General features: G+C 51.9%; 2 protein-coding genes across 3 annotated transcripts in view; both read right to left on the reverse strand.

Annotated features, from left to right (window-relative positions):
• PRR13 (proline rich 13) overlaps positions 1 to 1,228 on the reverse strand; it is a 6,855-nt gene extending 5,627 nt beyond the window's left edge. The window contains 1 exon segment of the mRNA XM_055129571.1: positions 1,178 to 1,228. The gene's annotated coding sequence lies outside the window, so the exon portion shown is untranslated.
• Positions 1,229 to 9,496: 8,268 nt separating this feature from the next.
• Positions 9,497 to 20,014, reverse strand: AMHR2 (anti-Mullerian hormone receptor type 2). 2 transcript variants are annotated; one of them, XM_004601842.2, is made up of 11 exons: positions 19,963 to 20,014; positions 19,579 to 19,764; positions 19,131 to 19,322; positions 18,777 to 18,854; positions 18,486 to 18,607; positions 18,156 to 18,386; positions 13,490 to 13,604; positions 13,172 to 13,344; positions 12,909 to 13,056; positions 12,461 to 12,597; positions 9,497 to 10,155 (listed from the first exon to the last, which is right to left on the reverse strand). In XM_004601842.2, the coding sequence occupies exons 1-11, from the start codon at positions 20,012 to 20,014 to the stop codon at positions 9,946 to 9,948; spliced, it is 1,644 nt and encodes a 547-aa protein (XP_004601899.2). In that variant the 3' UTR covers positions 9,497 to 9,945. The 2 variants fall into 2 exon arrangements, with proteins under 2 accessions (XP_004601899.2, XP_054985545.1); XM_055129570.1 differs by lacking the exon at positions 19,963 to 20,014 and having other exon boundaries at positions 12,461 to 12,683; positions 12,909 to 13,090; positions 18,156 to 18,607; positions 19,579 to 19,866.
• Positions 20,015 to 20,104: the final 90 nt, after the last annotated feature.

Below are 20,104 nucleotides of genomic sequence, written 5' to 3' on the forward strand. Positions count from 1 at the left end.
GAGGGAGAAGAGAGGGTGGGAGGAAGGAAGAAAGGAAGGAAGGAAGGAAGGAAGGAAGGAGGAAGGAGAGAGGGAAGGAGGGAGGGAGGGAGGGAGGGAGGGAGGGAGGGAAGGAGGGAGGGAGGGAGGGAGGGAAGGAAGGAAGGAAGGAAGGAAGGAAGGAAGGAAGGAAGGAAGGAAGGAAGGAAGGAAGGAAGGAAGGAAGGAAGGAAGGAAGGATGGAAGAGAGCGGGAAGGAAGGAGGGAGGGAGGGAAGGAAGGAGGAAGGAAGGAAGGAAGGAAGGAAGGAAGAAGGAAGGAGGAAGGAAGGAAGGAAGAAGGAAGGAAGGAGGAGGAGAGAGGAGGGAAGGAAGGAGGGAGGGAAGGATAGAGGGAAGGAGGGAAGGAAGGAAGGAAGGAAGGAGGGAAGGAGGGAGGGAGGGGAAGGAAGGAGGGAGGGAGGGATAGAGGGAAGAAGGAAGAAGGAAGGAAGGAAGGAAGGAAAGGAAGGAAGGAAGGAAGGAAGGAGAAGGGAAGGAAGGGAGGGAGGGAGGAGGGAAGGAAGGAGGGAGGGAGGGATAGAGGAAGGAAGGAAGGAGGGGAGGATGGATGGAAGATAAAGGGGATTAGTGGGGAACATTGACTGAAACTCAATCTATGAACAACTTTGAAATTGTATATCACATGGTGATTCAATTAAAAATGTAAAATAATTTTTAAGTAAAAAATAAATAAAACACTCATAAGCAAAAAAAGAAAGAAGAAAGGAAGGAAGGAAACAAGGAAGGGAGAAAGGAAGAAGGGCTGCAGTGATAGTACGGTGGGTAGGACGCTTGCCTTGAATGCTCCTGACCCAGGTTTGATCCCCAGCATCCCATATGGTTCCCCCAAGCACCACCAGGAGTAATTCCTGAGTGCAGTGCCAGGAGTGACCCCTGAGCATCACCAGGTGTTACCCAAAAACTAAAAAAAAAGTTTCTTGGGCCAGATAATCCAGTGGGCAATATGTTGGCCTTGCATGCAGTGACCCAGGCTCAATCCCCAACACCACATAACCCAGGCAGTGCCAAGAGTCATCCCTAAGTACAGAGGCCGAGCACAGCGCCAGGAGTCAGCCCTGAGTACTGCTGGGTGTGGTCCAAAATCCAAAAAAGAAAAAGAAAGCATTCTTTTCAACTAGTACCTTTGCACTCAGTACCTAATTTATCCCACGAGAGTTCCAGCTCCCAAGGCCCTGCCCAGCGATAGCAGCTCCGACCTGGGCAGAGTCCACAAAGGTGGCAGTCAGCTACCCTTATCTCTCCCGTCAGTCCCTGCGTCGGGGTGACATTTTTCACTGGGAAAACCACACCCCAGGGTCGGGTCCAGGCTCCGCTCAGAGGAATCATATAGAATCACATACGCGGTGCCGAGGATTTAAATGGGGTCATCACATGCAAAACCAGCACTTGACCCCCTGTCCTACCTCCCGGCCCGGCCCCTTCGGGTGACCTTAAGCACCCCCCAGAGTAAGGGAGGTTCTGAACTCACTTTATATGGCAGAATCCCCATCCCCAACTCGAGGCGAAGGGAGAAAGGGTGCTCGGGAAAGACCCTCAAACGCTTAAGGACTACGTAGACACCCCCCCCTTCCCATTAACTAGGGCAAAAGGAGACCCCCTAATCCCGGATAGGAAAAGGAGGAAATTGGGAAAGCCAGATCCACGGTTACCTTAATTCGCACTCCAGGAGTCTAACTCGTCCTCTGCAGCCCAGCACTCACTTCCTGGTCATCCCCGCCCTCCCTTCTGCGCCCGCCTCTGCTGCAGCCTAATTGGACGTGGGGAGTCAGTTGGCAGCCTGATTGAAGAACACACTGGTCAGTCACTCCTGACTCCTCGAGGGTAACCGGCCGTCTAAGGGGCGGGACCCGGCCCTTTAAGGCGCGGCAGGGCGGGCCGGAAGCCCTGCGGGCGGGGCCGGGAGGGACCGGGCTGGGGAGGGCGGCGCCTCTGGCGGCGTCCCGGGGACTCCGGGAGCCCAGGTCGCTCTGAGCATCCCGGGTTCTGCGCAGCGCTCGTGGTAATAATACACCGCAGCGTGCCGAGAAGGGCGAGAAGCTGCTGCTGCGTCTCGGCCCCAAACTCAAGAACTTGTCAGCTCCCTCCTGACCCAAGTGGAAGAGAAAAAAAGTATTTTTGGAGAAAACAACGGAGGTTTCCTAATTTCTCCTAGGCTTCCCGCTCGGAATTGCGGCTCTCTCCACCATCCGCCCCCGCCCCCAACATCACCAGCGTCTGTTTTGATTGTCTCCCAAATAAATCTCCAAACACTCCACTTCTCTCCACCTTACCCTACCTTTTCCTCTCAAAATGATTGCCCAAAAACACCCCTCCGCCCCCACTCCGTCCCCCCAGCTTGGTTTGTTTTGTTTATTTTGGTTTGGGGGCCACAATTGGCAGTGCTCGAGGCTTACTTTTGGCTCTGCGTCTGGATCACTCCTGGCGGGACTCGGACTAGATGGACTACCCGGGTAGGCTGCATGTAAGGCAAGTGCCCTACCCACTGTCCTGTAAGAGGAAGCCTCAGTTTACCCTTGCCAGCTGCTGTGAGCAGTACCGGTTTGTTTCGTTTTGTTTTGTTTTGTTTTGTTTTTGCTGGCCCCGCCTACAGTTTTGACCTGCAAATTCCTGGGCTTTTCTGATAAACAGGGAGTTAATTGTCCTTCTGATAAACAGGGAGTTAATTGTCCATCATAAAACTCTACCTCTGGGCGTAGGCTCACAGAGAGACTAAGGTAAGGAATACCTGGGGCAGATGGCTACATCGACTCAAGCCAGCCAGACCACCCTGTAGATTCCCTGCATTCTCTGTAATACTTGTCAATTAGTAAGAAATACAAAGAGCCTTTAAAAGGCTTACACAAAACTTTTGCTTTTAATTTAATCCTATACTAAATTCTTCCCCACTGGGGAGTTCCTTTTCCTTTCTCTTCTACTTTCCAATAAACGGCTTCTTTCCAACTGACTCTGAGCATCTTCATTCTTGAAAATATGGAAGAACCTGGGAATCATGTACAAACAGACACACCGTCACCGCTCCAGCCTCATCTGCATCACTACTACCGCTCAGGTCCTAAACATATTCTTTTATTTTTTTTATTTTTTTTAGTTTTATTTATTTTTTATTTTATTTTAAAATTTTTATTGAATCACCATGTGGAAAGTTACAAAGTTCTCAGGTTTATGTCTCAATTATACAATATTCAAACACCCATCCATTCACCTGTACCCATATTCCACCACCAAAAACCCCAGTATACCCCCCGCCCCCGCCCCCCCAACCCCCAACTGTATAACTGATGAATTTCACTTCATTTTCTCTTTACCTTGATTACGTTCTATATTTCAACACAAAACTCACTATTGTTGTTGGAGTTTCCCCCCAAGAAAGACAGCCCTACTACTACAAAACCATTTGATAATTAGTTTTTCATTAAAAGATTGTATGCCTAAACATATTCTTATTTTTGGTTTTTCAGCCACACTCAGAGGTGCTCAGGGATCACTCCTAGCAGTGCTTGGGGAACCAAATGCAGCGCCAAGAATCAAACTCAGTTACTTGCAAGGCCACTGGGTGTAGCCCTAACCCGCCCAACCCTACACACACACACACACACACACACACACACACACACACACACACACGTACATTAAGTAACAAAAAGAAAAAGACTTTGAGTCAATGCTAAAATATGCAACAAACACAGAGGAGTAACCGGGAGGATTATAAATGATCACATCAAAGGGAAGTAGGGAAGTAGTAAGTGGTGTAGTCTGTCAGCACGTTTTATTTCAGAAAAGATTGGATTTGGGGGAGTAAAACCCTTTGTATGATGAGAAAGGGGTCTGGCAGCAATAACAGAAAGAAGAAAAAGTAAGGAAGGTATATACTCTTTCCTTCCTGTTATTGCTTCCAGACCATTTCCCTATGGTACAAAGAACAGCTATAATGCCAAGAAAGGCAACAACCATTTTATTGATGGAAGCAGGTAATGTTTTTGTCAGAGAAGAAACAAAAAATACAGATTTCCTAGACTTCAGAGAGATATTATAGGTATGCAGAGTAGCATGATCTATGTTTTTTTTGTTTTGTTTTGTTTTGAGGCCACACTCCTATGCTTAGGGGTTGCTCTTGGCTCTGCCCTCAGGAATCATTCCTTGGTAGTGCTTGGGGAACCATATGAGATGTCAGGGATCCAACCTAGGTCTGCTGGTGCAAGGCAAACGCCCGACCCACCATACTATTGTCCCATCCTGGTTTTCTAAGAACTTTAAGGAGGCCTAAGGAAGATAGGTGAAGGTATTAAACTATGTCAATGTTTGAGCGTCATTCTGTTATTAATAAATATTTACTGAAATTAGACCTGAGAGAGAAAGATCAATATGCTAAATAGGCGGGGCTGGAGCGATAGCTCAGCAGGTAGGGCGTTTGCCTTGCACGCGGCCTACCTGGGTTCAATCCCCAGCATCCTATAGGGTCCCCCAAGCACTGCCAGGAGTAATTTCTGAGTACAGAGCCAGGAGTAACCCCTGAGCATAGCTGGGTGTGACCCAAAAAGAAAAAAAAATTGCTGAGTAGATGCTTTATATGTCGGAGGCCTGAGCTCACTTCCTGGTACCACATGATATGCTGAACACTACTAAGAGTGGTCACTGAGCACAGAGCCAGGAGTAGCCCCTGAAACTTCCAGATATGGCCCAAAACCCAAAAATAAAATGAAACAAAACATTTACTGTCTAGCACGTCGAAATCAAGGAGAAAAAGAAGAGGTTCCAAAAGAAATAGGTGAGGGGCTGGAGTGATAGCACAGTGGGTAGGGCGTTTGCCTTGCATGCGGCCGACCCGGGTTCGATTCCCAGCATCCCATATGGTCCCCCAGCACTGCCAGGAGTGATTCCTGAGTGCAGAGTCAGGAGTAACCCCTGTGCACTGCTGTGTGTGACCCAAAAAAGCAAAAAAAAAAAAGAAATAGGTGATTGCAGGCTCTACTATACTTAGTGGTAGACACGTCAAGAACCCAGAACTTGAACCAGTTTAAGCTGCATGCAGAACCCTGAACGAAGTTATATGAAGAACCAGAAAAAATATGGGACCAATGTAGTAGTAGAGCAGGTAAGGTACTTGCCTTGCACTCAGCTAACCTGCATTGGGATTCCTGGTATCCTGGCATGGTCCCCCAAGTTCTGCCCGGAGTAATTCCTAAGTGCAGAGATAGGAGTAACTCTTGAGCATTGCCAACTGTGGCCCAGAAACAAAACCAAATTAAAAAGGCAAGTGCTTTAACCCCTATCTCTTCATCCACAGAAACAACTTCTTTTCACAGATTTATGCTCTCAAGTTCCTAAAAGATTGGGGTGAGAAAGATAGTGCATTATTCGATGTACTATCTCTCTGCTCCATCACCACTCAAATTTCTCTATTTTTCAGGGAATAGGGTTGAAAATGACAGAGAATTGGGGCCTGAGCAAAAGTACATTAGGGAGGGCATTTGCCTTGCATGTGGCCGACCTGGGTTCAATCCCCGGTATCCCATTTGGTCCCCTGCGCACCACCAGGAGTAATTCCTGAGTGCAGAGCCAGGAGTAGTTCTTGAGCATTGCTGAGTATGACCCAAGAAGCAAAAAAAAAAAAAAAAAAAAGACAATCACTCATTCAGCTTTCTTTTTTTTTTTTTTCTTTTTGGGTCTCACCCAGCGATGCTCAGGGGTTACTCCTGGCTTTGCACTCAGGAATTGCTCCTGGCAGTGCTTGGGGGACCATATGGGATGCCGGGGATCGAACCCGGGTCGGCCGCGTGCAAGGCAAAAGCCCTACCCACTGTGCTATTGCTCCGGCCCCTCACTCATTCAGCTTTCTGAGAAAATTAATTAGACTCTCCTAAGAGCTCTCAGTGGAAGAACCAAAATTATCATCTAAGTTTTCTAATTTTTATGTTGGTCAGTACTTCAAGATAACATACCCTCTCAAAAATACTGCAAATAAACATTGTAATACAATTGTCCCCTGGTTCTCACTGTTGACGGTGTCTCTGAAGAATCTTTTTAAATTAATTAATTTATTTATTTTATTGAATCACTAGGAGATGGACCCTGACAAAGCTGTTCATGATTAGGTCTCAGTCATACAGTGTTTCAGCACCCATCCCTCCACTAGTGTCCGTTCCCCGGCAACAGTGTCCCCAGGTTCCCTCCCATCATCACCACCCCCCAGCCTGCCGCTATGGCAGCCACCTTTCTCTGAAGACATTTTGGAAGTGGTGGTAGTTTTTGTTTATTTTCCGTCTATGGAGGGGATGGGCTCCAGCTTCCCTCCCCACCCCGAGCAGAGCTCCCGGCAGCCGAAGACCACCAGAACCTAGCCATGGCCATGCTCAAGGCCCCTCTCCACACGTTCAGACAGGCCTCATGCATAAAGGTACTAACAGAGGAACCCAGGTGTGTGTAATCCCACCAATGGCCAACATCCAGAGACTTAAAAGCAAGCTCCCAGAAGCAAACCTACTTCTCCCTCTGGGAGAAACTAGCAAGCTACTGAGAGTTTCCTGCCCACATGGGACAGCCTCGCAAGCTTCCCATGGTGTATCCATATGCCAAAGCCAGTAACCAGCTGGGTCTCATTCCCCTGACCCTGAACAAGCCTCCAATGCAGCATCATTGGGAAGGCCGAGTAGAGAGTGGTTTCTAAAATCAAAAAGATAGGACGAATGAAGGCGTTACTGAGACCGCTCAAGAAATCGACGATCAACGGGATTTCGTGATCGTGATCGTGACCTTTCCTTTCATTGTCCTCATGCCCTTGCGGTCATGTATTTGTTGTGATGATGGAGCAGCTGAAGGGAACACTGTAGCACTGTAGCACTGTCTCCATTGCTCATCGATTTGCTCGAGCGGGCACCAGTAACGTGTCCATTGTGAGACTTGTTGTTACTATTTTTGTCATATCCCATACGCCACAGCGAGCTTGCCAGGCTCTGCCGTGCGGGCAGGATACTCTCGGTAGCTTGCTGGGCTCTCCGAGAGGGACAGAGGAATTGAACCCAAGTCGGCCGCGTGCAAGGCAAATGCCCTACCCACTGTGCCATCGCTCCAGCCCAGGAGGGAACACATACAGAGTTATCCATGGTGCTAGCCAGGGGTAGCTGTGGTTTGGTTTGGTTTGGTTTGGGCCAGCAGTGCTCAGGGGCCACTCTGGGCTCTGTGATTGCTCAGAGATTGTCACTCATATTGCACAGAGAGGCATATATGGTGCTGGGAATGGAACCAGCATCGGCCGTATGAAAGTCAACCTGATTATCCCCATCCTATGCTCAAGCTCCTCAGAATGGGTTTGCTTGCTGCTGTGGTTTTACAATACTGGTGATCCAGAACCTCACACATTCAAAATATGTGCTCTACTGCTGCATGTGTGGCTACATGTATGTCTACATGTATGTCTACGTGTGTCTCTAAGTGTGGGTCTGAAACCTGACACATGCAAGACCTGTGTTCTACTGCTGGTCTCTAGCTTCACTTTTGTTTTGTTACTTTGGAGTTTTTTGTTAGTGTTTGAGTCACATCTAGCTATGCTGAGGGCTGACTCCTGGCTCTGTGCTCAGGGATCACTCCTGGGAAAGACTGGGGACTATATACGGTGCTGGGGGTTAAACTTAGGTAACTGTATGCAAAGCAAGTGCCCTCCCCATTGTACTATCACTCCAGCTCCTATATTGTTTTTTTGGCCTGACCTGTCAGAGCTTAGTTCCTGAGCTGAGACCGGGGCCTCTCACATACAAAGCACATGCTCAATCTCTTGAGCCCAGCATCATTTTTAATAACTGAAAATCCCAGTTGTTTTATTAAAAACCCGTTGACCTTGGCCCCATTTCTAAGCTTTTCTGAGCCCTTTCTTTCCTTCTCTGCATTTGCTCATAGGAACATCCTGAGAAAGACAAGTAGACTGGTGAGCAGAGGAAAAACATAATGTAAGTATGGTTTCTAGATTATCCAGGGGCCAGAGCCCTAAAGTATGTATAGCTCTTTCCCTGCATCTAGTCGACCTGGACTTGATCCCCAGCACCCCACATGGTGCCCTGAGCCCTGCCAGGATTGATCACTGAGCACAGAGCCAGGAACAAGCCCTGAATACTGCTTGGTATGGCCCAAATGTAGTGAAAAAAAAGAAACCTTGATTTACAGTGTCCTTTGGGGCTCTATCACGTGGTTTCCTGAGCACCACAAGAGAATGAACTTTGCCCCAGCTCTGCTGGATGTGAAAAACAAACAAGCAAACAAAAAAGGTGTCTGCTGAGGCTAGGTGTTGCACAAGACCTGTCACCTTTTTTTATCCTCAAGTGGTCCAGTAAGCAGGGTTGAGACTTTCTTTCTTTCTTTATTTATTTATTTTTGCTTTTTGGGTCAAACCCAAATACCAGGGTGGGTATTTGAAGGGGTTTGGAGCACCTGGCTTTGCTAAGGGGCTATTCTTTTTTCTTTAAATTTTTTAAGAATTTTATTTCATTGAATCACCATGTGGAAAATTACAATGCTTTCAGGCTTAAGTCTCAGTTATACAATGCTGAAGCAACCATCCCTTCACCAGTACCCATATCCCACCACCAAAAAAAAAAAAAAAACACAGTACACCTCCCATCCTGCCCCCCCGCAGCCCCCCCACCCCGCCTTTTAACTGATAAATTTCACTTTACTTTCTATTTACTTTGGTTACATTCAATATTTCAACACAAACCTCACTATTACTGTTAGGAGTACCCCACTAGAGTCAGACCTGTTGTGAAGATAAATGCGCTACCGCGGCCAACCCGGTTTTGATTCCCAGCATCCCATACGGTCCCCTGAGCAACACCAGGAGTAATTCCTGAGTGCAGAGCCAGGAGTAACCTCTGTACATTGCTGGGTGTGACCCAAAAAGAAAAAAAAAAAAAGACTTAGCTCAGGGGCTGAAAAGATAGTACCACTGTACCAACTCTTGCCTTGCACGTGGCCAGCCCAGGTTCAGTCCTGCACCCCAGATGATCCCAAGTCCATCAGGAATGATCCTTGAATTCAGAGCCAGGAGTGAGCCCCGAGCACCACCAAGTGTGCCCCCTACCTCCCCAAAGAGAGCCAGTTCAATGGAGCTCGAGCAATAGTACAGCAAACAGGGTGCTCGCCATGCATACAGCCAACCTGGGTTCAGTCCCCAGCACCCCATATGGCCCCCTGAGCCCTATCAGAAGTGATTTCTGAGGGGCTGGAGCGATAGCACAGCGGGTAGGGCGTTTGCCTTGCACGCAGCCGACCCAGGTTCGGTTCCCAGCATCCCAAAGGGTCTCCCCTGAGCACCACCTGGGGTAATTCCTGATTGCAGAGCCAGGAGTGACCCCTGTGCATCGCCGGGTGTGACCCCACCACCACCAAAAAAGAAAAAAAAAAAAGAAGCTAAACGTGATTTCTGAGCACAAAGCCAGGAGTAAGCCCTGAGCACCTGGCCACCCCTCAAAAAAGACCCAGCAGAAGCTGTCTGGTGGGGAGGTCATCCTAATGACTCTCGTCCTACAGTGGACAAGGTCCATGCGGAGAGCTGGGGTTCCTGCTCACCTTCAGAGCAGCCCTTCCGTCAGCTCCAAGCAAAAGGAGAAGGAAAAGAGGAGAGACAAGGAGCCCAGGGTCACAGGAAGCGGGGCCCAAAGTGCAGACTCTGAAAGACGGATCTTTGTCTCCCTTTCGTGGGTCACCAGCTCCAGCCGTCGGGCAGGAGTGTAGTGGAAGGACGTACAGAAGGACCCGAGCCTTGGCAAGGAGAGAGGCAGCCAAGCATCATATTTATGTTGACACGGACATAAAGCACACGCAAACAGCACATCTCCGTCATACATGCTACAGTCGGTGGAGGGCTCCTGGAATCAGGGTCCCGCTTCCGCTGAGGGGGCAGGCACTCAGCTCGGGTCTACGCGTCAGACCGGCAGCGGGGAGGCGCGGAGAGGCCGTCTTCAGGGTGGAGAGGCGGGCAGCTCTCTGGACGCTCCTCCGCGCCAGGATGGGAGGCCTGCTGCGGGCCCAGGGCTGCCAGGCGCAGCTGCACGCACGCCGCCGTCAGCCGCGCCTCGGGGTCCGCATCCCAGCAGTCCTCCAGGACTTCCCTCAAGCCTGCGGGGACCTGCCGAGAAGGACCAGGCGTGAACTTGACCCCAAGCTCCTGAGCGTCCCGGGTGTCCCCAGAGCTCAGAAAGGTGTCCAGGACTCCTTTGTTTTTCATTTTTGTTGGGAGAAGGGGCATTTGGGGCCACACCTAGGGGTGATTAGCTACTCCTGGCTCTGTGCTCAGGTTTCACTCCTGCTATTGCCATAAGCGAGGCAAGCACCTTCACCCTTGCACTGTCTCTCCTGCCTTTGCCGTTTCATTTTATTTTATTTTATTTTGGGGTCACACCCGGCGATGCACAGGGGTTCCTCCTGGCTCTGCACTCAGGAATTACTCCTGGCAGTGCTCAGGGGACCATATGGGATGCTGGGATTCGAACCCGGGTTGGCGGCATGCAAGGCAAACATGCTACCCGCTGTGCTATCGCTCCAGCCCCATCCTGCCTTTGCCGATTTATTGTTGTTGCTGTTGCTGTAGTTTTGTTTGTTTTGGGGAAGAACAAGGAAGTTCTCAATATTTACTTCTGACTCTACACTCAGATATCACCCCTGGCAGGCCTGGGGGACCATAGGGCATGCCGGAAATCAAATCTGGATCAGGTACATGCAAGGCAAGCACCCTGCCTGCTGTACTGTAGCGCTGCCCCCCTACTTTAAACAGGGTTTTGTTTATTTTTTACTTTTTGGGTCACATCCAGCAATGAGCAAAGATTACTCTTGGATCTTCACTTAGGAATTACTCCTGAAGGTGCTCGGAGTACCCTTTGGGATGCCAGGAATCGAACCCAGGTCAGCCGCCTGCAAGGCCCTACCCACTCTACTATTGCTCCAGTCCCTGCTTTTAACACTTCTGATCCTTTCTGGAAGGATCCTCAGTGAAACTTTTTTCTCTGCATCTTGTTCCCTATGAAACAAGTTTTAGGGGTTGTCTTTATTTATTATTTATTTTCGAGAGGGGAGGGTCAGGGCTTATGCCTAGCTCTGTGCTCAGGGGTCACTCCTGGTGTTGATCAGGGTACCATAAATGGTGCTGAGAATTGAACCTGGGTCAGCTGCAGGCAAGGCAAGGGCCTTGCTCACTGTACTATCTCTCCAGCCTTCTCCTTGCCTTTCAAAGGATTTCTCCTCTTTTTCATACTAATGGGAAGTCTCTCTCCTCCTCTTGGGTAACCAGGGTTTTCACAAACAACACTCCAGTTTCCATATCTAACCCAGCAAATACTTGTGTAAGGAAATTCCAGATGAGTTGGTAGGGGACGGGGTTTCTTGTTAAGATACCCTTGTGCAGGGGCTGGAGCGATAGCACAGCGGGTAGGGCGTTTGCCTTGCACGCGGCCAACCTGGGTTTGATTCCCAGCATCCCATATGGTCCCCTGAGCACCGCCAGGAGTAACTCCTGAGTGCAAAGCCAGGAGGTAACCCCTATGCATTGCTGGGTGTGATCCAAAAAGCAAAAAAAAAAAAAAGATATCCTTGTGCAGACCTTTGAAATTTTACTGTTAGGTCACTTCTTTAACATCTTCTTCTTCCTTTTTTTTTTTTTTTGGCTTTTTGGTCACACCTGGCAATGCTCAGGGGTTACTCCTGGCTCTGCACTCAGGAATTACTCCTGGTGGTGCTCAGGGGACCATATGGGATACCAGGGATCAAACCCAGGTCAGCGATGTGCAAGGCAAACGCCCTCCCCACTTTTCTATCACTCCAACCCCGCCACTGCTTTAACTCTTTTTACCCTAGAGTGTCTATTTCTGGGTCATAGAGGAAACATAGAAGTGTAGGACCTATTAAAGAATTCTGAGATTAAATGAATGTTGGGTTCCAGTTGGAACCAGAGAAAGGATAAACCAGCTTGAAGGCAGAACTCAGGATAGAAGCAGTCCCAGGGGGCTTCCTGAAGGAGGAGACTAAGAAGAAAGAGAATAAACAGGCCAAGCAAGACTGAATAGGTGATGGAGCTGGAGCAATAGTACAGCGGGTAGGGCATTTGCCTTGCACACGGCCGACCCAGGTTCGATTCCCAGCATCCCATGTGGTCCCCTGAGCACCGCCAGGAGTAATTCCTGAGTGCAGAGCCAGGAGGAACCCCTGTGCATCGCCGGGTGTGACCCAAAAAGAAAAAAAAAAAAAGACTGAATAGGTGAAGGCTCTGGAATGGCTGTGTGAGAGTAACGACGGGAGAGGATAAACTGGGGCTCAGAGCAAGATGAACCAGGATTGGCAGGAAGAGAGAGGAGTCAGGAGCAAGCCTGGCCAGGATCAGACACTCTGGTCCTGTGCCAGTAAGTCCCGGGTCACCCAGCCACCAGCCTGTGGCCTCTTACCGTGGGACAGCCATGCCAGGCGGGCGGGATGCAGGGCCGCCTTCTCTCCTCCACGGCGAAGGTCCACAGCTCACAGGTGGTGGGGCTGCTGCCCAGTTCTGCCTCGTAGGCCAGTTGGAAGGGTGGCGGGGTGCTGTCTGCAGAGAAGCCACAGGGCCGGCTCTCAGCTAAGCCTCGAGGCACCTTCTTTGCAGAAAGACCACCGAGGAGAAGAGCAGAGGTCCTGGGGTCGGGAGGGAGGTGTGTTTAGAACGAGTACGGGTGGAGGGATTTTTTTTTTCTTTTTGGGTCACACCCGGCGATGCACAGGGGTCACTCCTGGCTCATGCACTCAGGAATTACTCCTGGCGGTGCTCAGGGAACCCTATGGGATGCTGGGGATCGAACCCGGGCCAACACCCTCCCCGCTGTGCTACGGCTCCAGCCCCTGGGTGGAGGGATTTCTGACCAGGTCGTAAATCTTGGCAGCGGCTGAGAATCTCCCAGAGGAGCAGAGCCAGAGAGTAAACATCGGCTCTCCGGAGGGCCGTGCCCCAGTCCTGCAGGTCCAGAGTCTTGTCTAAGAGCTCCGGGGCCATGTACCTCTGGGTGCCAGCCTGGAGAGCGAGATGGGGGAGGCCGAGGATCACCCTGGCAACCCAACCCTCACTGTATCACTGGTCGACGCAGTATCCGGCCCCACCACCAGCCTCCTTAGCCAGAGAAACTCACCTCCAGGATGGCAGCTGGGCCTCGGGGTTGCATCGGGGCCCATGCTGGGGGCTGAGCAAGGCCAGGGAGCACCAAGGCGAGACCCAGGTCTCCGATAGCACAGGACCCGTCCTCCCGAATGAGCACATTTTGGCTGCTCAGGTCTCGGTGGGCAATTCCCGGTTTATACTGGCCTGTGGGGGAAGCCAAAGGTCGAAGGGGCCTGGTCTTCTTCCTGTCTCTCGCACCCATCTCCTTCCCTTCCCAGCTCAGGGAGGATCAGAAACACGGGAGTCAGAGCTCCGGATTCCCTCAGCTTCCTGCTCCTGGCACACCCACCGTCCTGCCAGCGCTCCTCATGGAGAAATGCCAGGCCCTGTGCCAGGGACAGCGCCATCCGCAGGGATCCACCCCAGTCACTGGTGTGCTGGGACAGGTAGTGGCACAGGGAGCCCTGGGGAGAAGCAGAGACAAGGGGGGGACACAAGGCTGGTCTAGCCTTTCCCAGGATCCTGTTCAGCTGGAGCAATACCAATGGGGATTTGGATTCATGACCATTCATGACCCGAGCATACGTGTGTGCACACGGCACATCCAGGCCAAGCCAGAAGGCGGCAACAGAGAAGGTGCATCACCCAGACAAATGAGAGTACGTCGTGTCCAAATGAACCATGCAAGACTGTGTGCACGGGGTCCTCACGAACAACCCTCCCCAGAGGTCTGTGTGCTCATCGCGCTCATATTCACAGGTGAGGCACATGAGAGCCCAGCAATCTTGCAGGAAGGGACTCACCCCTCGCATCCGTCCCTACTCTCAGCTACCCGACACTGCCCCAGTGTACTGGGCACGGAGACAGAAACAGAAGAGGCAGGGCAGAGCTGAGTGATACTACAGCGGGGCATCCTAGCCAGCCCACGTGTGATCCTGGCATCCCACAGTTCCCTCAAGCCCACTAGGAGTGATTCCTGAGTGTAAAGCCAGGAGTAAGCCCTGGACACTGCCACGCGTGGTCTCAAAAACAAAAGAACGAGGTCTGATGTGGTCTGAACCCCTTTTTCTGCATCCTTATTTCTCACCATACTCCCAAGATTCAGCCTCGTTTTCTTTTTCTATAGTAGTTCCCTCTTTCAGCACTTGACACACTTAACACTTTACAGTTTATTAAGAGTAGTAGTAGTATTAGCATTGGACTGGATCGATAGCACAGTGGTAGGGCGTTTGCCTTGCACGTGGTCAACCTGGGTTCTGTTCCTCTATCCCTCTTGGGGAGCCCAGCAAGCTACAGAGAGTTTCCCACCTGCATGGCAGTGCCTAGCAAGCTCCCCGTGGCATATTTGATATGCCAAAAACAGTAACTACAAGTCTCATAATGGAGACATTACTGGTGTCCGCTCAAGCAAATTGATGAACCACAGGATGACAGTGCAGTATTAGTATTATTATTGGGGAGGCTTGGGGGCCACATATGGAAGTGCTCAGGGGTCATTCCTGGATGTGTGGTCAGGAGTGAGCCCTTGTGGTACTTGGGAGAGCATACGTGCTGCTGAGGATTCAGCCAGCATCAGGGGGATACCAGGCAAGCACGTTAGTCCTGTTCCTGTCTGTCTGGCCCACTGACGTTTACTTTTATGCCTACTTGATCACATTTGTTTTCTCCACAACTCTATAAAATCTGCAAAGGCAAGATCTGGGTGTATTTTCCCTAGTGTTCACGACAGTGTCCGCCACACAGTTCCTAAATTACTCAGTGAGCAATTGAGTAATATCTCTCGGGGGCCCGGAGAGATAGTATAGGGGGGGTTAAGGCACTTGCCTTGTACGTGGCCCACACGAGTTTGACCCCTGACATCACATATGGCCTTCAGCCCCTGGCCCTTGTTGCTTTTATTACCACTGTTGTTGTGATGGCTGGGGTGCACACATGCCACATGATTCACACAGTTTCGGCTATTTTTTTTTTTTTTTTTGCTTTTTGGGTCACACCGGCGATGCACAGGGGTCACTCCTGGCTCATGCACTCAGGAATCATCCCTGGCAGTGCTCAGGGGACCATATGGGATGCTGGGATTTGAACCCGGGTCGGCCGCGTGCAAGGCAAACGCCCTACCCGCTGTGCTATCGCTCCAGCCCCAGTTTCAGCTATTTTTGATGGTGACTGCATATCACACATTCGACCTCAGGACTCACCTGGGTTTGTACCCCTTTAGTCGTGATGTCTACACACATGCTTGCCGGGGCTCAGGCTCATACCTAAGGCCCCCAAGTTATGGCTTTAGTACTCCCGTGGGGCCACCACAGTGCTCACACACATCCTTGCCAGAACTTGCCCTTCCTGGCCATGGTGTTCATCCAGCTTTTTAGTTGTGAGATCCACCCAGAGTCACACCCCGTAGGTGGTGCTTGCATACACCTCTCTGCCCTGTGGCCCAAATCACTTGTGTTGTTGGTGATAACAAACAGTAGAGCTACCAGGATCCTGTTCAGCTCAAGTGAGACACTGGGGATTTGGATTCATGACCATGCGCAAGGCAGATGTTCTAAGTCAAGACTTCTTTAATTGTTTCCACTCATGGCTCTTTTCTCCTCAAAAAAACATTTTTTTTCTTTTTTGGGTCACACCCAGCGATGCTCAGGGGTTACTCCTGGCTCTGCACTCAGGAATTACTCCTAGCAGTGTTGGGGCGGCCATATGGGATGCCGGGAATCAAATCCGGGTCGGCTGCGTGCTGTACTATTGCTCCGGCCCCTCAAAAAAATTTTATGACTCCAAGGAAGTTAGATATTTAAGTATACAAATCAAATATTTAACAATTATTAATCATGGGACCAGAGCAATAGTACAGTGGATTGCACATGGCTAATCCAGGTTTGATTCCTGGCACCTCATAAGGTCCCTCAAACACTTCACCAGGAGTGATTCCTGAGTGCAAAGTCAGAAGGAACCCCTCATAATTGCTGGGTGTGGCCCCCAAAACAAGTACTAAAGCCCCATAGAATATATTTCTATGTGATCCCCACATTAACTTAGATGACAACACAGTTTAAGAAGCTACGTTCTGGGGCTGGAGTGATAGCACAGCGGGTAGGGCATTTGCCTTGCACTCGGCTGACCTGGGTTCGATTCCCAGCATCCTATATGGTCCCCCGAGCACCGCCAGGAGTAATTCCTGAGTGCATGAGCCAGGAGTAACCCCTGTGCATCTCCGGGTGTGACCAAAAAAAAAAAAAAAAAAAAGAAGCTACGTTCTACGTGATGGCCACTTAATACCTCTACTGCAAGCCACAACATCCAAAAGGAGAGAGAGAGAGAGAGAGAGAGAGAGAGAGAGAGAGAGAGGGAATGCCCTGCCACAGAGGTGGGGTGGGGTGGGGAGAGGACGGAGTGGGGGTGGTGGGAGGAATGCTGGGACCATTGGTGGTGGAAAATGGGCACTGGTGGAGGGATGGGAACTCGACCACTGTATGACTGAAATATAAGCATGAAAGTTTGTAAGTCTGTAACTGTACCTCACGGTGATTCACTAATAAAAAATTTTGAAATAAATAAAAAGAAGCTATGTTCTAGGGGATGGAGAAATATAGCTCAATGGTTGGTGTGCATGCTTTGTATGCTGGAGGCCTGCATTTGAGCCCCGGCATGACACACTGTCTCCCCAAGTGCCACCAGGAGCAAACCCTAAACACAGAGCGGGGACTGACCCCTGACCATCCATTGAGGTGGCAAAATAAAAGCGAGGCTCTCTCTTATTTTATAATAATAAACAATGGTTTATTACTCTCTTTAGAGGTGCTGGGGATTGAACCCAGGGCGTCATCTATGCAAGGCAAGTGTTCTACCGCTGAGCTGCATCCCTGGACCCAACAACGATTTTCTTTAAGGTTGGGAGTATAAACTACTTTGATGACTTCCTTTCTTTTTTTTTTTTTTAGACTTCCTGAGTTAAAAATATTAGCTACAGAGGCTGGAGCGATAGCACAGCGGGTCGAGCGTTTGCCTTGCACGCAGCCGACCCGGGTTTGATTCCCAGCATCCCATAGGGTCCCCTGAGCACCAACAGGGGTAATTCCTGAGTGCAGAGCCAGGAGTAACCTCTGTGCATTGCCGGGTGTGACCCAAAAAGAAAAAAAAAATATTAGCTACAGAGCCAGGGAGATAATACATTGGTAGGGCGCTTGCCTTGCATTCAGATGACCCAGGTTTGAACCCCAGCATCCTATGTGGTCTGCTAAGTCCGCCAGGAATAACTTAGCAAGTACTGCTTATCAAACAAAAGGGAAAAAGCAAACCCCAAAATTGTTCTTTGCATTTGGATTATTTTCTTGTTTTGAGGCTCCCCAGTGGTTGAACTGGTGGTGCTTGGTGAAGCCATAAGGTGCCAGGGATCAAACCTGGAGCCAAGTGTGCAGTCCGGCCCTTTGAGCTGTCACCCCGTCCCTAAAAGCTCCTTTCAGTCTTTCAGAGAGGATATCTGAAACAGCCTCGACAACACGGAAAGCGTGAGCTCTAAGCTGCAGTCACTGGAACGGTGTAACATGCCCATGCAGGTGGAGCAGGGGGTGGGAGTGGGGAGGAAATACGGGAACACTGGTGGAGGGAAGCTGACCCTGGGGGTGGAATCGGTGTTGAAATATGATATGCCTAAAATTCAATTATCAACAACTTTGCAAATCATAGTTGTTTAGTGTAAAAAAAAATTGGGGGGGGGGGGCTGGAGTGATAGCACAGCAGGCAGGCATTTGTCTTGCACGCAGCCAACCTAGGTTCGATTCCCAGCATCCCATATAGTCCCCTGAGCACCGCCAGGAGTAATTCCTCAGTGCAGAGCCAGGAGGAACCCCTAAGCATCGCCAGGTGTGACCCAAAAAGCAAAAAAACAAAAAAAATAATAATCTTTTAGACATGAGGAAAGTAAAGCAGCAGAAAAATAAGTGAAGCCAGGGCCCCACCGTAACCCCATCCCACCGGCCAAGACATGAGCAAACTTTTCGGGGGTCAGCGCTCACCTTGGGGTGCAGTTCCAGCACGAGCAGTGGCCCAGAAGGCAGGGGTCCCAGGCCACCCCTGCTGGCGGTGATGAAGCGGACGACGTGGTCGTGCTGCAGGCCGGGCAGCTCGTACAGGGCTTTCTCGGCACGAAACTGGGCCCAGGCCCTCGGGGGGAAGGCCTTGACGGCCACCAACTCGCCCTGCAGCCGCCCGGCCCACACCACCGCGTGACCTCCTTCCCGAATTACCTGGCGAGGGGGCGGACGGGCGCGGGTGTGGGCCCCAGGGGGCTCCAGGCACCACCTCTGCCCCGCGCCCCCTCCCCCAGTCCCTCCCGGCCTGGGCACCTGCGAGAGGCACAGCTCGGGCACCTGCGGGAGCTCCGCACCCCAGTCCCGCTCGGACTCTGGCTCGGGCGCGGGCGCGGCGGGGTCTCCCCGCACTCGGCGGGCCGCGCGCTGTCGCAGGGCTGGGGGGCAGGGCGGGGGAGAGAAGAATCTCAGGGGGACGCGCACAGGGAAGGGGGCTCTGGCCAGGTGTGGGGGGGACAGACCGTCAGATCTCGGAAGCCCAGGCTGGATCCCGGAGGGGGAGAGGAGTCGGGACTCTGGGGCTCGGGGGATGGAGCAGGTGAGTACCGAGCACGACGCTCGCCAGCACTAGCAGCAGCAGCAGGACGAGCCCCAGCAGCGCCGGCGCCAGCCAGATGGACTCGCCTGGACCGGGGGGCAAGAATCAGTCAAGGGAGCCCTGCTCCCAACGGCCCTCCGCCCTCTCCCCCTCCTCAGAGAACCCGCTGCTCAACCCACCCCCACCCTGGACACAAGCCCCCTTATCTCCCGGTCACCAGGGCAACCAACCAACTTCTCAAGGCCAGGAGGCGGGAATCTTGCTTGGGACCGGGCAGCGGGAGAACCTCGCGTCCTAACCTGGGCCCCCAGCCCACGCCCCTGGCGCCAGCCCCTCCCCGCCCCCCCCCCGCATGTGGCTACCTGGGGCCAGCTGGGGGCCGTGCGCGCCGGCAGCGCCCGGGCCCCCAGGAGCGGGCATCTGGCTATAGTTGGCATTGCAGAGGTCCGAGGCGCAGGAGCAGGTGAAGAGAGTGGAGCTGGGGCGGGGCTGGGCTCTGGGGCTCAGCTCACAGTCGGGGGACTCGCAGCCCGGCTCGTCGCTGTCCCGGCATCCTGCGGTGAGGCGTCAGGGGAAGAGGGGGACCCGCGAGAGAGCGCGAGAGGAGTGCAAGTGGTAAGGTCAGAGAGGAGAAAGAAAAGAATCCCCTTTTCCGGGGGAAAAAACCAAACCCTTCCCATCTCTTATGAACTTTCCTCCTCCTCTGCGCATCCCATGTTCCCCCTCCTTCCCCTGTTGCCCTCTGGCCCCCAGCCCAGACTCTACCTGTCCCAGCTCCACCACCTGCCGGGTATGTACTTGGCCTTTCACCTTGCATCTCCACCTGTGCCTGGTCTTGGGTCAGATTCCAGATGCCAAAGCAGCAGCGGCTGTAGAGGCAGCGGATGATCCTGGGTGATTCCCGTCCTGCATCTAGCAGCTTCCCCAGTGCCTTTGTGCTCCCCCGAACTCCCGGGGACTCGAAGAACACACAGGTTCGCCTGCCTGGGGGCTGTGCTGCAGCCCAGGAGAGGGAGAGGGGGAGGCTTGGAGTGGCAGCAAATGCAGGGACAAAAACAGCAGCCAAAGCCTCCCGCGTGATAAAGCCCCAGGAGGAAGCGGGAACCTGGCCGCACAGGGCTCTGCCCTCACCTGCCCGCCCCTCACCACTCTTCCAAGGGAGCTGCTTCAGGGGTCCGCCCCGGAGACACCCACCTGTGGGCACAGCTGTGGGAAGGAGGGCCCCGAGTCCCAGTGTCCCCAGCATTAGGCCGAAGGGGGCGGCGGCGGCAGGAGGGCAGGAGCTGGCCAGCTGGCCTGGGCCAGAGCTTCCTTCAGATACGGGGCACTGTGGGCT

Source organism: Sorex araneus, chromosome 2 (genome assembly GCF_027595985.1).
Source record: "Sorex araneus isolate mSorAra2 chromosome 2, mSorAra2.pri, whole genome shotgun sequence".
NCBI lineage: Eukaryota > Metazoa > Chordata > Mammalia > Eulipotyphla > Soricidae > Sorex > Sorex araneus.

Coding starts and splice junctions, on each gene's coding strand:
- AMHR2 (XM_004601842.2), bottom strand. CDS start 20,014: ATGCTGGGGACACTGGGACTCGGGGCCCTCCTTCCCACAGCTGTGCCC. Junction 18,387..18,485: donor CCGAGCTGTGCCTCTCGCAG/GTGCCCAGGCCG, acceptor CCCCCTCGCCAG/GTAATTCGGGAAGGAGGTCA. Junction 13,605..18,155: donor TGCTGGAACTGCACCCCAAG/GTGAGCGCTGAC, acceptor GCTTCTCCCCAG/GGCTCCCTGTGCCACTACCT.